Source organism: Anomaloglossus baeobatrachus, chromosome 3 (assembly GCF_048569485.1).
Source record: "Anomaloglossus baeobatrachus isolate aAnoBae1 chromosome 3, aAnoBae1.hap1, whole genome shotgun sequence".
Taxonomy (NCBI): domain Eukaryota; kingdom Metazoa; phylum Chordata; class Amphibia; order Anura; family Aromobatidae; genus Anomaloglossus; species Anomaloglossus baeobatrachus.
In genome coordinates this window covers 435692689-435711071 of record NC_134355.1, presented here as the reverse complement: position 1 = coordinate 435711071, position 18383 = coordinate 435692689, and the positions used below count along the sequence as shown (strand labels likewise).

General features: G+C 45.1%; 1 protein-coding gene across 1 annotated transcript in view; it reads left to right on the top strand.

The window, feature by feature from the left end:
- The window catches only part of LOC142295390 (solute carrier family 12 member 9-like), a 351139-nt gene that overhangs the window by 209103 nt on the left and 123653 nt on the right, over nt 1-18383 (top strand). The window contains exon 8 of the mRNA XM_075338493.1: nt 1447-1529. Coding sequence (XP_075194608.1) covers nt 1447-1529 — 83 coding nt within the window. The remainder of the gene's footprint in view (nt 1-1446; nt 1530-18383) is intronic.

The following is an 18383-nucleotide window of genomic DNA, read 5'->3' as shown; positions in this document are numbered from 1 at the left end:
GTACAAGCACTTTTTATCATTTACCTTTTCTGCCTCCCCTGTTTCCTTTTAGATTGTAAGCTTGGTTGCAGGGCCTGCACTCTTCTTGGTATCTGTTGTATTGTTTTAAGGGGGCTTTACACGCAACGACATCGCTAACGAGATGTCGTTGGGGTCACGAAATTCGTGACACACATCCGGCCTCGTTAGCGTCGTCGTTGCGTGTGAAACATTCGAACAACCGTTAACGATCAAAATTACTCAACTAATCGTTGATTGTTGACACATCGTTCTAATCCCAAATATCGTTGCTGTTGCAGGACGTAGGTTGTTCGTCGTTCCTGAGGCAGCACACATCGCTACGTGTGACACCCCGGGAATGACTAACACCACCTTACCTGCGTCCTCCGGCAACGAGGTGGGCGTCACTTTCTTTCGGCTGCTCTCCTCCCCTCTGCTTCTATTGGACGGCTGCCGTGTGACGCCACTGTGACGCTGCACGAACCACCCCCTTAGAAAGGAGGCAGTTTGCCAGCCACAGCGACGTCGCTAGGCAGGTAAGTACGTGTGATGGGTCCAAGCGATGTTGTACGCCACGGGCAGCGATTTGCCCGTGACGCACAACCGATGGGGGCGGGTTCTTTCACCAGCGACATCGCTAGCGATGTCGCTGGGTGTAAAGCAGCCTTTACTCTGAAATGTCTCATATTGTCTGTACATGTCCCTTTTGAATTGTAAAGTGCTGCGGAATATGTTGGTGGAACCATATAGAAAAAAGTCCAATGGCACACTGAATCTCCAGTAAGAAACTTTTCTTTTTTTTATTGAATTAAGCGGTGCATATTAAAAAGGCAGTGAAGGAACCGGGTGCAGGATCCCTCACGGAAGGATAGCTCAGGCCTCTCAACAGCTGTTTCCTGTTGTCCGTGAGGGATCCTGCACCCGGTTCCTTCACTGCCTTTTTAATATGCACGACTTATTTCAATAAAAAAAGAAAAGTTTTTTTACTCCAGATTCGGTGTGCCGCTGGACTTTTTTCTATATAGTTCCACACACCTACAGCTATCCTGTTTCATCAGCGAGCACCCAGGACCGGAGCCTTACTAAGGAAATACTGCTTCTAATCCACTCCTCCCCAGTATTGTAAACAGGTCGTACAGCGGTGGTGCAGAACCACATCTTTTGGTTTGCATGGAATATGTTGGTGCTATATAAATAAAATTGTTATTATTATTACTGCAGGGGTCTATAACTTTCCTTATTGAGATAGATATGCATGCAAGGCAGAGCCATGCTCCACATGTTCTGGGCTGTAGTAATAAGTATTAAACTTTAGTAACTGGTGTAAATAAATAATAGTTATTGGTCATTCTGGAGCTTCCACATAACACTATTTCTTCCCATAGGAAGACACCTATGTTGTTTGCTAATTTGGGGTAATGATTTATATTTTATACATTTTCACAGGAAAACTCTTTTTACCAGCAAAGATTACTTCAAAGGGAGGCAACCCATGGATGTCCGTCATCCTGTCCTGGTTCTTGGTTCAGGTACGTTTTTAACACTGTGTTGCCATATGATAGCAAGTTGGCTATGATATTGAATACCTTCCCATAATTATTCAGAATGGATATTTAGATGCTAATACCTACCTACTGTATATATTTATATTTCTGAATTATATGGAACACTAATAGTATGCCATATTCGGAACCATGAAGCCCACATTGATGACACCGAGACAAGGATGGATCACATACAATAGTTCGGAGAGCATGGTGACCACATATAATACATGGAGTACATGACAATGTACGAGTATGTGAACAAATGTACATGAAAACTGGAAAAGGATATGAATGTAAAACAGGTGGAACATCCATTAATGCAAATGCTTGGACCTTTTATTACACCGTTCCACATATTTTCAGAAGTTGTCAGGTTCAGTTATAAAATCAGCCATTTCTTAATGATTTTGACCTCGAATCCTAATTCAAATCTGACAATCAACATTTTTAGTTGGCTCTTGTTTCTAGGATCTCAAAGAGAGTTACATTTACTGCTACATATACAGTAATTAATACATTAGTACTTCAAAACAATATTATTTTTGTGAATATAAAGGTGCAGAATATTTTATTATGGCAATTTTCTGATATTTATTTAGTGGAATCTTAGCAACAGTTCAAATAACTAAAATGTCGAAGAATGTTTGCCAAATATAAACAGTTACAGAATTTTGCTTTACAAAATGTGGTCCTCATTCAATGACAACTCTTCATTGCTTGTCTCTTTTATTCCTGCATCAGATCATCTCTTCAATTTTCCTACAGTAATCTGCAATAATTAATGAATTCAATTTTCCTTGAAATCTTTTCTCCATAGCTGCACTATCTTGGTGAGATCTCTCACCATACTTGTCGCTTACTGCTCTGCTGTTTGGTGGAAAATAGTGTAAATCTAAAAAAATCAGTCTTTGATGACATGTTATAGCCAAGATCCTTATATGTTTTGAGGAGATTTTTCAACTCTTCATACACTATGTGCAGAATTATTAGGCAAATGAGTATTTTGATCACATGATACTTTTTATACATGTTGTCCTACTCCAAGCTGTATAGGCTTGAGAGCCAACTACCAATAAAGTAAATCAGGTGATGTGCATCTCTGTAATGAGGAGGGATGCGGTGTAATGACATCAACACCCTATATAAGGTGTGCTTAATTATTAGACAACTTCCTTTCCTTTGACAAAATGGGTCAGAAGAGAGATTTTCATGGCAAATAGCCAACAGGGTTGCAAGAAGCGTGTTGGGCAAAAAAGGCGCAAAATAACTGCCCATGAATTGAAGAAAATCAAGCGTGAAGCTGCCAAGATGCCATTTGCCACCAGTTTGGCCATATTTCAGAGCTGCAACGTTACTGGAGTATCAAAAAGCACAAGGTGTGCCATACTCAGGGACATGGCCAAGGTAAGGAAGGCTGAAAAACGACCACCTCTGAACAAGAAATATCTTAAGACTAATTTTTCAAAGGTTGTATGAACTGATGAAATGAGAGTGACTCTTGATGGGCCAGATGAATGGGCCAGAGGCTGGATCAGTAAAGGGCAGAGAGCTCCACTCCGACTCAGATGCCAGCAAGGTCTAGGTGGGGTACTGCTATGGGCTGGTATCATCAAAGATGAACTTGTGGGACCTTTTCTGGTTGAGGATGGAATGAAGCTCAACTCCCAGACCTACGGCCAGTTTCTGGAAGACAACTGCTTCAAGCAGTGGTACAGGAAGAAGTCAGTATCGTTCAAGAAAAACATGATTTTACTGCAGGACAATGCTCCATCCAACTACTCCACAGCGTGGCTGGCCAGTAAAGGTCTAAAAGATGAAAAAATGACATGGCCCCCTTGTTCACCTGATCTGAACCCCATAGAGAACATGTGGTCCCTTATAAAATATAAGATCTACAGGGAGGGAAAACAGTACACCTCTCGGAACAGTGTCTGGGAGGCTGTGGTGGCTGCTGCAAGCAATGTTGATCGTAAACAGATCAAGCAACTGACAGAATCTATGGATGGTAGGCTGTTGAGTGTCACCATAAAGAAAGGTGGCTATATTGGTCACTAATTTTTTGGGGTTTTGCTTTTGCATGTCAGAAATGTTTCTTTCTAAATTTTGTGCAGTTATATTGGTTTACCTGGTGAAAATAAACAAGTGAGATGGGAATATATTTGGTTTTTATTAAGTTGCCTAATAATTCTGCACAGTAATAGTTACCTGCAAAAACAGATATCCTCCTAAGATAGCCAAATCTAAAAAAAAACCACTCCAACTTCCAAAAATATTAAGCTTTGATATTTATGAGTCTTTTGGGTTGATTGAGAACATAGTTGTTGATCAATAATAAAAAAAAATCCTCTAAAATACAATTTGCCTAATAATTCTGCACACGGTGTAGTTATATGCTCTTTAGTTTCCCAAAAAATTACGGTAGTTACCACTAATGCGAATGCTACCCATGCAGCCTTTTCTTTGCCTTGCAACAGAGAAACTCCTCATCTTGATGAAGCTTATGAATCTGAGATCTAAAAAAGACTCCTTCATTTATTTTACTCCACTTATCCTTGGAAATTTATCAATGAGCTACATGAATGCTTTTGCATTTATTTTTATTCATTGCCTTTACAAAGTTCTTTATTAGGCCCAACTTGATATGCAATGGTGGTAACAAAATCTTATGTGGTCACCAAGTAGTGGATACAGGACATTTTTACTCCCTGGCTGAAGTGATTGTTGGAGAGTCCAGTCTTTTATTGTAGTGCTACTCTCTTGCACGACTATCCCACTAACAGAGAAAGCAGCAGTACTTTGTGTATCCACAATTAAGTAAGGGGGTAAACACCTTTAAGTGACCACAGAGGGACCACAAATGTTAGTCATAGTTTAGGCCTCTCAACAGCTGTTTCATGTTGTCATACGTTTCTTTCATGTGGACTACATAACCAACTGGAATTGAAGGCAGTGCATTGCCATTATGTAGTAAGATGGCTTTTAGGCTTGTTTTGGATGAATCGATGAAGATCCTCCATTCCGTCTGGATTATGACTTTTCTTTAGAGCTTCCATTTAAACTGTTGATGTTGTTGCATGCCACAAGAATGCCCTCCATGAAGAAGTTTTGGGCAAGATCTTTTTCATGGTTGCGAAACAAACAAATGTGTTATGAGATTGCCTCTTCCCATGCAACCACTAGGTAAAATGTGTGTAACGGGATCCTTCTCCCATATCACACAATCAAAAAGGTCCATGGAGCCTCTGTTAGGAGTCTCGACACAGAAACTAGCCAGATATCCCTCCTGGAAGGACCTATCCAAGGAGTGGCTCTTTTTAGGAGACCACCATATTAAGTGGCTCTTTTAGTCAATATCCAGCTCTTGACGAGTTTAAAGATATGACAAAGGAAATACCAAGGCCAGGTATCCATCCACAGACAGCTGTTTCGGGGTATTGCCCCTTATCAGTGTGGAGTAAGATTCTGGCCAGGTGGGAGCAATGTCTAGTACCTGGCTAGAATCCTACTCCACACTGATTAGGGGCAATACCTTGAAACAGCTGTCTTTGGATGGATACCTGGCCTTGGTATTTCCCTTGTCATATCTTTAAACTCGTCAAGAGCTGGATATTGACTAAAAGGGCCACTTAATATGGTGGTTATGGTGGTCTCCTAAAAAGAGCCACTCCTTGGCTAGGTCCTTCCCGGAGGGATATCTGGCTAGTTTCTGAGACTCCTAACAGACGCTCCACAGACCTTTTTGATTTACATACTTCCCAGGGGGCAATGCACCTAAGATTTCACTGTGTTGAGCGCCCTCTCTGGCTGCCGGCAGTGTTTACTCTGGCTAGTCTCTCCGAGATCAGTGATTGTTTTGTTTTGTTATATCAGACAATCAACAGAGCGAGAGATGGCTGTACAATCCAATAAGCATTTATTCCAAGCAAATCAAACGGTCCATAAGATAATTCACCATACAGAGGGTAAAACTAGTCCAGAAATATGAATATAATCCAATAAGCGATAAATGTCCGGGTCTCTGTGGGTAGATGCAGCTTTTCCCTCAGAGGTTCAACCTTCTTTCTTCTCTTGTCAAGTTCTCAAACAGACTGACTCATCCCCCCAGGTAAGCAGAGAGTTTACAGTAAGTGGATCCCAGGCCCCTTCCCCCAGACCTAGGGCCAGGAACACTACAGGGGGTGGTTACCTACAGCAAATACAATGTACACACAAGCAATACAAATAATGGACAGTGAACAACGCCTAAACATTAACCCACACAAAATGGTACATGACCCACAATAGTCCACCATCACAACTTCTCCCTCCTTTTTAATAAGTGAGTATGCCATGAGATCTACACAGACCTCTGGCCACCTCACTTAAGTCCATGTTGCTCAGCTGTGGATAGTCTATGGTTCTTCATGCCGGGACAGTCCATCAGCATTCTGGTGTTGACTTCCACGCTTGTATTGGATGGAGAAGCTGTAGATAGTCCCTTGTACCGTGGTAGGGTTGGAAGGGCAAACTTCCCGTTGTGTCCTCCTTCACTCAAACTGTGTTTCCTGCACCCACAAATTGACATTGTAGATCTCCCACATCATTTCGTAGAAGAATATCTGAACGCAGGCCGCTCATCACCCCAACCACACATTGCTTGGCTCCAAAGCCAAAGACTAGATCTACAGTCGCCTTTGGGATATTCTTCCTTTGTCCTCCAGCCAATTTAATAACAATCCCTGGTCCATGATGTATTGCCTCTGGCAGAACCACTAGGGGATCAGCTATTGTGAGAAATACCCCAGAGTCACAAGATCCAATGACTCTCTGTCCATCTGGCACAACCTCCTGTAAGTGCTTACTTTGATGGTGAGAGGAACTGGGGGCTGTGGCTTGCACCCCATAAACCCCTAGTGGTTGACCACGAGTGTCTGAGTCATTAGGCAAGTCAACTTGAAGGGGTGAGAACTCTTACCCCCCCCCTTGTATTTGGCTGTAGAGAATGAACAGGTCGATTTGGTGCCAGGTCATTCCGGGCAAGTGTTTTGCAAATGCCGAGGCTGCCTACATTGATAACATCTCCTCTGTGTCATACTCCTTCTAATGTGCATTCTGGAGAAGGCAGTAGGAGAATCTTGTGACAAAGGCCCGAGGCCATACACTTCAACAGGGGCATCTATGGTGCAGGGGTCAGCGGTACACTCCAGTGGAGGTAGTTGTACTTCTTCCTCAAATAGGATGGAATGCACAAAATGCACCGGACGAGGTGCGTGGGGGTCCCTCCGAGTCCTTGCGGGACAACTGGATTGCAGGTGCCCAGGTTGTCCGCACCCATAACATCTCCTCTCTGTGATTCTCCCAGGGCGTGGTCGGAACTGTTGGGGCCCAGGATGTGAGCCGTGGTTGTCATCGGCCTGTGACTGGTTGGAGGGGCAGATATAACTGGAGAGGGCCAGGGAGCAGGAGCAGGCTGTGTCTTATTGTCCAGAAGCCCCGTCTATTGTGGTCGAATAGTAGGGGCCTCATCAGCCAGGGCAGCAGCTGTATCCAAGGTGCACGGGGTACGCTCTCTGACCCACTCCCATATTTCTGAGGGACACTTGTAAAGAAATTGTTCTATAAGAAATACCTGCATAACGTCTTCTACAGTGAAGGCATCTTCCGCTTCCAGCCATCTCCGACATGCCTGGGATATCTTATGGGCATACATCCTAAACGTTGCACCCGTGGTGCTTGGGAGGTCTCGGAACTGTGCCCTATGTGAGTCTGGGGTGATGGCATGGTAATCCAGGATAGTCTGCTTTACAATGTTGTAATCCCGGTTCTGCTGTGAGTCAGTGGTGCGATAAGCCTCTGCCAGGCTTCCATTCAGCAGTCCCACTAACAAACACACCCAGCCAGAGTGGGGAACCTCCATTATGACACAATGCTGCTCAAAGTCCTTGAAGAACCCTTCCACATCTCCGGAAGCCTCATCAAATGGCTTGAAGTCCGCCTAGGTGATCCGTACAGGCTCCAGATTGCTGGGTTTATGCTCCAACTCATTATTCTCTCTGTCGGACTCCATTGCTTCTTGTTTCCTCTGTGCTCGGCGAGCAGCCTCCTCCTTATACTGCTGAGATACACCGGGGCCAAGAGCTGCCATCTCTTCTTCGAACCACACCAACCACTGGCTTTTTGGGGGCAGGGATCCCCATTCCCAGTGCTTGTCGATCAGACATCTGGCAGGAGGTGGACTGGCTTGCAACCACCAGTAGATCAATTAAGGCCTTTCTACTCAGTCCATGGTGGTTCAGGCCCAGATCTTTGGCTCTCTCATGTAGACTAGATGCAGTCCAGTCTCTGTACTCACTCTGCGTGTGGATCTCCATTAGGCTGCACTCACTGATGATCCCACTACTGCCACCAGTTGTGACGGGGTCCTTCTCCCATATCACACAATCAACAGAGCGAGAGATGGCTGTACAATTCAATAAGCATTTATTCCAAGAAAATAGAACAGTCCATAAGATAATCCACCATACAGAGGGTAAAATTAGTTCAGAAATATGAATATAATCCAATAAGCAATAAATGTCCAGGTCTCTGTGGGTAGCCGCAGCTTTTCCCTCAGATGTTCAATCTTCTTCCTTCTCTCTTCAAGTTCTCAAATAGACTGACTCATCCCCCCAGGTAAGCAGAGAGTTTACAGTAGGTGGATCCCTTGCCCCTTCCCCCAGACTTAGGGCCAGGAACACTACAGGGGGTGATTACCTACAGACAATGCAATGTACACACAAGCAATACAAATAATGGACAGTAAACCACGCCTAAACATTAACCCACGCAAAATGGTACATGACCTACAGTATCCCACCATCACAATATGATTCACATGTTTTGCAGCATATGTGTGTGGAGCCCACCTCTTGTCCTGATCTCCTAATCTGCAGCCAAAATATAGGTTGTAGGCTTTCCTTAACATGGTAGTCAAGTTTTTCCTTTTGTAATACAAAAGTGAGAGCGTTTATAAAAGTAGGTGTTGCAACTGTTATTAGGATATGCCACTGGAGCTGAGTTGGCGGTTTTTGATTGGTCACTTAAGATGATAGAATACTGAAGGCTCAATAGACTAAATAGATGATGTATTAGACTAGCTACTAACAATGCAATAATGATGGTGAAATAATAAAAATGCAATATACTGTTTTTTTTTTGTTTTATAAGACGCACCAGATTATATGACACACCTCAAATTTAAATTTAGTGGGAAAAAAGGGGAAAAAAATCCCATGGGGTCTATTTTCTAATCTAGTGCTGTCTTAACGGAGGGGGGAGCCGCAGCGGTGGTCACATGAGACAGGGGTAATCGGGAAGAAATAAGCCATCACTGAGCTCTAGATCCCAAAAAATGAGAAATCTACGGGTCTCCAAAAATGGAGACAAAAGCGTAATTGTTTTTTTGGGACAAACGTCTGAATTTTTTTTCCACCACTTAAATAGAAGTAAAACTATACATATTTGGTATCTACGAACTCGTACTGACCTGGGGAATCCTATTGTGTGGTCAGTTTTTCAAAATAATGAATACTGTAAATGAAAAAAAAAAAAACATTTGTGCAATTGCACTTTTTTTGCAATTTCGCCACACTTGGCATTTTTTCCCATTTTTCCAGTTCAATATGGGGCAAAGTGAATGTTGTCGTTCAAAAGGACAACTTGTCTCGCAGAAAAGAGGCCCTCATGTGGCTATATTGATGGAAAAATAAAAACGTTATGGCTCCTGGAAGAACGTGAGGGAAAAAAAAAAATGAAAATCAACGAGGGGTAAAAATATTAATTAATTTTTATTTATTTATTTTTTTAAATTTTTAAACACAAGTTCAAATCACCCCCATTTGCCCCATTGAAAATAAAACAAAAAGAAATAAAAAATATACACATATTTGGTATAGCTGTATTCAGAAATGCCCGATCGATCAAAATAAAATAAATGAATCTGATCGGTAAAGGGCGCTTTAGTTGTTGCAACATTGCAATAAAATGCAATAACTGGTGATAAAAATATTACATCTACCCAAAATTGGTATAATAGAAAACGTCAGCTCAGTATTCAAAAAATACTCACAGCAGGATAAAGCAGTGGTGAACTGCTAAGGCCAAAAAACTAATGCACTAACAGGATGCAGCCAGAGGAGAAATCACAGGTGCAAGAGGAGCAAATCACTCACACAACTCCAAAACATGAAGAGGGTGATCGCTAGATAATAAAATTGCACACTAATGGCTTGCATAGGGCACCGTTCACACAGGTGCATAGTATCCTAGTCAGCAGTCTATTACACGCCCATACTATTCGACCAGGCGGGCTGCCTGGTATTTCTGTCCACTATACAGTGGAACCTTGGTTAACGAGAACAATCCGTTCTGGGAGTGTGCTTGTTAACCAAGTTGCTTGTCTAGCAAAGCAAGATTTTCCATAGGAAAGCATTGCAAAGCAGACAATTTGTTCCACAACTTGTTAAATGTCCAATCCTGGTCCCCTATTGTTCCATTCCACACATGTACAAACACGCGCGCATACACACATATTATGCTCACCTTACCTTCCATTCCCTTGCCGTCCTCCTGGTTCTTGCAGTTCGCTGGTACAGGATGTGTATCGGGTAACTATCACGACCAATGCCGGAACTTCCACTGCCAGAGCGCTTACGTCAAAGGCATGAGCCGCTTGCCTCTGATTGGTTAGCATGCTGGCTTTGAGTAGCAGCTGACAGCGGAAGTTCCTTCCTCGTCGCGATGGTTACCGATACACATTCTGTAGCAGCAAAGTACAAGAACCGTGAGGCCGGCGATGGAACGAAAGGCAAGGTGAGCATAATATGTGTGTGTGCGTGCGTGTTTGTGCGGACTGTAATAGCGAGTTGGAGCGCGGTGGATGTACAGAACCAGAAGTGTGTGTGGTGAGTATTTGCTCGTACAGCAAAGCTAGCTCGTAAAGTGACTTACAAATTTACAGCAAGCTTTGTTCGTTGAGCGGAATACTCGCTAACTGGGTTACTCGTTAACCGAGGTTCCACTGTATAGGGACGGAGTCTCCAATATGCAAGTACCAAACATAAAGGGGCCTCGCTGCTCCTCGTATAAAATGTCATGTACAGAAAAATAAATACAAAATATCTGAGGTATCAGTCAATATTATGGCCAAAATAACGGTACCCTACAAACTACGTCACGGTTCCTCATACTTGTAGGTCCCTACAATAATCATTATATATAGAAAAACAACAAAAAGAGGACTAAATATCCTCCACAATTTTTGGCCTGAGCAGTTCACCTCTGCTTTATCTTGCTGTGAGTATTCTAAATTGTGGAGGATATTTAGTCCTCTTTTTGTTGTTTTTCTATATATATAGATTAGTGTAGGGACCTACAAGTATGAGGAACCATAATATCGACTAATACCTCAGATATTTTGTATATATATTTTTCTGTACATAACATGTTATACAGGGTGCAGCCAGACCCCTTTATGTTTGGTACTTGCATAATGGAGTCCCTGTCCCTGTATGGTGCATATAAGTACCGGGCAGCCCGCTTGGTCGAATAGTATGGGCGTATAATAGGCTGCTGACTAGGATACTATGCACCTGTGTGAACGGCGCCCTATACAAGCCACTAGTGTGCATTTTATCATCTAGCGATCACCCCCTCCATGTTTGGGAGTTGTGTGAGTGATTTGCTCCTCTTGCACCTGTGATGTCTTCATCTATTGGGGTCTGGTTGCATCCTGGTAGTGCATTAGTTTTCTGGCCTGGGCAGTTCACCACTGCTTTATCCTGCTGTGAGTATCTTAAATTGTGGAGGAAATTTAGTCCTCTTTTTGTTGTTTTTCAGTATTCAAAAAATAAGCTGTCACTGAGCCCCACATCCCAAAAATAAATTCCAGAAAACAATGGCAAAATCACAATAAGTTTTATATACCTTAAAATAGTACCATTAACAAATGCAACTAAGGCTAATTTCACACTTGCGTTGAACGGTATCCGTTGCATTGCGTTGTGTGACGGATGCAACGGATGTGTTGCATATAGTGGCACAACGGATGCTGCAAAACAACGGAATCCGTTTTTGATTTTTTTTTTTTTTTTACAGTTTTACCGGCGGCAGACCATTGGGAACGATCAGCTGATCGCTCCCAGTAGGCGGCCGCTGGGTGATCAGCTGATCGCTCCCAGTAGCCGGCCGCCGGGTGATCAGCTGATCGCTCCCTGCAGCCGGCCGCCGGGTGATCAGCTGATCGCTCCCTGCAGCCGGCCGCCGGGTGATCAGCTGATCGCTCCCTGCAGCCGGCCGCCGGGTGATCAGCTGATCGCTCCCTGCAGCCGGCTGCCGGGTGATCAGCTGATCGCTCCCTGCAGCCGGCCGCCGGGTGATCAGCTGAGCGCTGTCACTTGCCGGCGGCCGGGCGCTCAGCTCAGCGCTGTCACTTGCCGGCGGCCGGGCGCTCAGCTCAGCGCTGTCACTTGCCGGCGGGCGGGTGCTCAGCTGAACGTTCGGCCACCGCAAGCCAAAATAAAGTTTGTGATTTAAAAAAAAAAGAGCATGCGCAGTGAAATCCAGAGGATTCCGCTGCTCAAAACAACGTTACATGCTGCGTTCCTCCCACTGGGCGGAAGTAACGGAGCGTCGCCCAGCGGAAGCAACGCAGGTCCTTTTGGTACAATCCGTCAACCATACAAGTCTATGGGAAAAGGGCGGATTGTAACGGAAGGAAAACAACGCAAGTGTGAAAGTACCCTTATTCCTTTGAAAAAAAATCCCCATGTTGTTTTTGCTGCACTTATTTTTTCCTTTGAAAGAAATGTAGAGTATTTGCTGGATTTTTATATTTCAGTGGATCACTAAATGAGCTGGTTAATCTGAGATAATTTCTAGTAATCCTGTCTGATTAACTCTTTGTTGGCTGCCCCCAGCCTCCCCCACCCCTCCAGGTATGGGTCAGTGTTTGCCGAGGACGGCTCTATCACAGTCTGTACTCATCTTTTACTTCCGACAGCCCAGGATCGATTACGTAGATGAGCGCTGTTCAGGCAGGGTGTCCTGACAACACACCGGTCACACTGTCTGCTGCTGGGGAAATTTATTATGGGTATATTTAAAGGGCTAAAGAAAACACCTCTGAAAAAAAAAATAGCTGGAACTCCAGAGAAAAGCGAAATGAAATGGAATATCGCAAATCAGCAGCCGGGTACAGAGAGAAAAGCTTTATTGGAAAAAAATGCTAATGTGGGAAACTGTGTTATATTACTGTCTTGCTGCATTTAGCCCATTTAGATTATTTATTCCTTTGATTGTATTTTTATTGTAATGCTTGTAAAAGAAATAAATAAACCCTTGTGTACCTGGTGGGGCTGTACAGATAAATAATGTGTATGTAAACAAATCTTTAGCTCTGAACAGAAACCTCACAAGTGAATATAGTAACTGAAAAAGACATACCGCTCAGTATTACTGATGCAAACATTATGGCCTCTAGGTATTGGGTAATTATATATTTATCATTATGTTCTATTTCCTAAACCTGTCATCAGGATTATGCATGTTAAAATAAAGGTATGGCCATAATGCACCTCCACTGGCGCCATTTTACCAGAGACCGCCGGAAGATCAATCTACGGATGTGCCGCCCGCAGTTAGGATAGTGACGTTGCAAACTTAAAAACAAGAGGAAGATACAGACACCAAAGGCAGGTGGAGGGGCCATGGTAGAGCCAAAGACCCTACCAGCAGTCCTGCTGTCACGCTAGGTACTGGGAAGTACCAAGCGAGCAGCAAAAGGTAAGGGAAGGGGACCCCTGGGTCTAGGGAAGGGGGAGATGGTGACCCCTGACCAAACCTACTGCTGGTCATTGAGGTCCCTCACCACCCTAGATAGGTTCCGCACCTATGCACCGAGCCGCTTACCAGACCCTAGGTATCCCTACTGCTGGACCCAAAAATAGGGAAAGGGTGGGTTGAGCGCTTCGTGAACCCCACTAAACGCTAAAGGAAGACGCAAGGAGGACACACGGGGGTAAAAGCATGAACTACTTACCCATAGATGACTCAGGCAGGAGTTCAGCAAAACTTCAGCAACGATACTACAGATGAGAGCAAGCCACCTGTTTGCAACCAGAGCTAGAATTAACTGAATAATATCACCAGCACAAGTCCAGGGAAAAAAGAAGTATTTAAACACCAAGAGAATGATGCTCAGCAGCTGGGTGTAAGGCTGGATCCAAAAGGGGGATAGATGAAAATCCAGCAAGAAAGCTACCTATTAGATAGAATGAATACGGACAGCAGGGACAATAGAAAGTCAGGGAGCATTTTGCGCAGCCAAACGCTGTGACCTTCTATTGCCAGAAACTACATGACTATCTGTCACTCTTGAAACTTGCCCCATAATCCCACCGAAATGCTCTGAAAGCTTATGAAACCTAAACTTCAAATGCTGATTAAACAACCAGGATGTGGATTTCTTCACTGAAGATATCTATTGAATCTATAGAACAGTGCCATTATGGACATACCTTTACTTTAATGTGCATAATCCTGATCACAGGTTCTCATTAATGGATTACTTCACGTACTGTTATTCTTAATGTTATCCGGGATTTGCGAAGGAAGATTATAGAATTATGTGCTGCTGCTTCTTCCTTCAGCCCTTGACCTGGTCCAAGCAGATCTGCTCTGTTGTCTTTGGTTCTCTATTTGGGCCATTTTTTTTTTCTTCTACCTTCTCACATTGCAAGTATAGGTGGCTTTACACGCAACGACATCGCTATCTAAATGTCGTTGGGGTCACGGAATTCGTGACGCACATCCGGCCTCGTTAGCGACATCGTTGTGTGTGAAACGCAGGAACGACAGTTTCAATCAAAATTACTCACCTAATCGTTGATCGTTGACACGTCGTTCTAATCCCAATTATCTTTGCTGTTGCAGGACGAAGGTTGTTCGTCGTTCCTGTGGCAGCACACATCGCTATGTGTGACACCGCAGGAACGAGGAACAACACCATACCTGCGGCCGCCGACAATGAGGAAGGAAGGAGGTGGGCGGGATGTTCCGGCTGCTCATCTACGCCCCTCCGCTTCTATTGGGCGGCTGCTTAGTGAGGCCGCTGTGATGCCGAACAAACCTCTCCCTTAGAAAGGAGGCGGTTGGCCGGCCAAAGCGACGTCGTTATGCAGGTAAGTCCGTGTGACTGTTCCTAGCGATGTTGTGCGCCACGGGTAGCGATTTGCCCGTGACTCACAACCGACGGGGGCGGGTGCTTTCACCAGCTACATCGCTAGCGATGTCGCTGTGTGTAAAGTGGCCTTAAGTCTTAGTAGTCCGGTTCTGTACTCCCTTGATCTAGGGATCGGCTCTACTGATGGTATACAGCGGTGCCAAAAAAATGAACACCATCATTTTTAGGATTTTTCTATAAACTGGTGCCAAAATGGGATCAGATTTGTAAATAAGTCATCAAAGTAGATCATGAAAACCTGAGAAAACAAACAAAAAAATTAAACGTTACCACTTATATATTATTTATATTCTAGGAGCCATATATTTTTTGGTAATAAGTATGAGAACTATTTTTGTCATTTATCAATGTGACCAATTTAGGCAGCAGAGACTTTAGGTGGTGTCACACATAGCGACGACGACAACAACATCGCTGCTAAGTCACCATTTTCTGTGACGTAGCAGCGACGTCCTGTCGCTGTCGCTGTGTGTGACATCCAGCAACGACCTGGCCCCTGCTGTGAGGTCGCCGGTCATTGCTGAATGTCCTGCTTCATTTTTTGGACGTTGCTCTCCCGCTGTGAAGCACACATCGCTGTGTGTAACAGCGAGAGAGCGACGAACTGAAGCGAGCAGGGAGACGGCGTCTGGCAGCCTGCGGTAAGCTGTAACCACGGTAAACATCGGGTAACCACGAAGCCCTTCCTTGGTTACCCGATATTTACCTTAGTTACTAGCACCGCCGCTCTCACGCTGCCAGTGCCGGCTCCCTGCTCCCTGCATACGTAGCTGGAGTACACATCGGGTAATTAACCCGATCTGTACTCTGGCTAGGAGTGCAGGGAACAGGGAGCCGGCGCTTGCAGCGTGAGAGCGGCGGACGCTAGTAACTAAGGTAAATATCGGGTAACCAAGAGAAGTGCTTTCCTTGGTTACCCGATATTTACCTTAGTTACGCTTCCACGCGTCGCTGCTGGCTGGGGGCTGGTCACTGGTCGCTGGTGAGATCTGCCTGTTTGACAGCTCACCAGCGACCATGTAACGACGCAGCAGCGATCTTGATAAGGTCAGATCGCTGGTCGTGATCGCTGCTGCGTCGCTATGTGTGACAACACCTTTGTGTTTATCTGTCCCAAGAGTTCAGATTGTAGGACTTTCCCTCTGTTATCAGCATCTCAGTTTCTATTGGATTGAAGTATGGACTTTCTGTAGGTCATTCTTGAAGTGTAGCATTTACAACCATTTAATGGTAGGCTGTCTTGTTTTAATCAAATAGGCTACCATTCTTTATAAGATATTACTGGTTCAAAAAATTAATATTATAATTAGAGAAATTAATATGGTAATCTGGTTATTGGGGAGAAATCCCATTGTGAGGAAGAATGTCATGTCTCTGGTAAGAGCTGTAAGGTGTAAATCCCTTGATATGCATGAGACTAAAGGTGGTGTCACACACAGCGACGACGACAACGACGTCGCTGCTACATCACCATTTTCTGTGACGTAGCAGTGATGTCGCTGTCGCTGTGTGTGACATCCAGCAACGAGCTGTCCCCTGCTGTGAGGTCGCCGCTCGTTGCTGAATGTGCAGTTTCATTTTTTGGTCGTCGCTCTCCCGCTGTGATGCACACATCGCTGTGTGAGAGAGCGACGAAATGAAGCGAGCAGGGAGCATGGAGCCGGCATCTGGCAGCTGCGGTAAGCTGTAACCAGGGTAAACATCGGGTAACCAAGGGAAGACCTTTCCCTGGTTACCCGATATTTACCTTCGTTAGCAACGTCCGCCGCTCTCGCTGCCAGTGCCGACTCCCTGCTCTCTGCACATGGGTAATTAACCCGATGTGTACTGTAGCTAGGAGTTCAGGGAGCCAGCGCTAAGCAGTATGCGCGGCTCCCTGCTCTCTGCACATGTAGCACAGCGACGTGTGTCGTTATGATCGCTGCTGCGTCTGCTGTGTTTGACAGCTAAGCAGCGATCATAACAGCGACTTACAAGGTCGCTGTTGCGTCACAGAAAATGGTGACGTAACAGCGACGTCGTTTTCGCTGTCGCTATGTGTTGACCCAGCTTAATGTAGGATGAACCCACCACCAATAATTCGGCCTACAGTCTAAGGGGTACTTCACACACAGCGAGATCGCTACTGAGATCGCTGCTGAGTCACGTTTTTTGTGACCTCATTAGCGATCTCGCTGCGTATGACACTGAGCAGCGATCTGGCCCCTGCTGTGAGATCACTGCTCGTTACACACAGTGCTGGTTCGTTTTTTTATTGTTGCTCTCCTGCTGATAAGCACACATCGCTGTGTGTGACAGCGAGAGAGCAACAATCCTGAATGTGAAGGGAGCAGGAGCCGGCGTCTGACAGCCTGCAGTAAGCTGTAACCAAGGTAAACATCGGGTAACCAAGGTGGTTACCCGATATTTACCTTCGTTACCAGCCTCCGCAGCTCTCACGCTGCCAGTGCCGGCTCCTGCTCCCTGCACACGCTAAGTTAAGCGGTGTGAGCTGGTAACTAAGGTAAACATCGGGTAACCATACCCGATGTTTACCTTAGTTACCAGTGTCCGCAGCTTCCAGACGCCGGCTCCGGTCGCTGCTGGCTGGGGGCTGGTCACTGGTCGTTGGTGAGATCTGCCTGTTTGACAGTTCACCAGCGACCATGTAGCGATGCAGCAGCGATCCTGACCAGGTCAGATCGCTGGTCGGATCGCTGCTGCATCGCTAAAGTGTGAAGGTACCCTAACTTCCCTGGCAGAGCATTGTCAGGGGAGATAAGGATCTAGTATATCTGATTTCGGGCTGCTGATCCTTTTGTTTTCTAAAAGATAAGAAAAGTACCGGTATGTAGCATTGGCTCTCTGATTGAGAACACAGGAGCGCTCATCAGAATAGACACTCCTGTGCATGGAAGTCGGGTGAGATAGCAGCCAGTCAAACCATTTTCCCAACCATCCTTCGGCTGACCGCTATCTAAAGTGTATAGTGGACTCAACATTAAAAAGCAGCAGACTTTGGTCCTGGAAAGCTGTTTTGTCATGATTATTGTCCAGATTAATTGATGAAAACTTGAGATATGCAGAAGCAACAAGGACATAGAAAGTATAAAGGTACCGTCACACATAACGAGATCGCTAGCGAGATCACAGCTGAGTCACGGTTTCCGTGACGCAGTAGCGATCCCGTTAGCGATCTTGTTATGTGTGACACCTACCAGGGATCAGGCCCCTGCTGTGAGATCTCTAGTCCTTGCAGAATGGTCCAGGCCATTTTCTTCAAAGGCGATGTCCTACTGGGCAGGACACATCGCTGTGTTTGACACTGTGTGACAGGGTCACAGTGACTGCTGAGATCGTTATATAGGTCACTACTGCGACCTGTATTGTTCCTGCATCGCTGGTAAGATCTGACTGTGTGACATCTCACCTGCGACCTCTCAGCGACTTACCTGCGATCTCTATCAGGTCGCATCGTTTTCGGGATCGCTGGTAAGTCGTTGTGTGTGACTGGGCCTTAAGGGTACCGTCACACTACATGGTCGCCGGTGAGCTGTCAATCAGGCAGATCTCACCAGTGACCAGCCCCCAGCGACGTG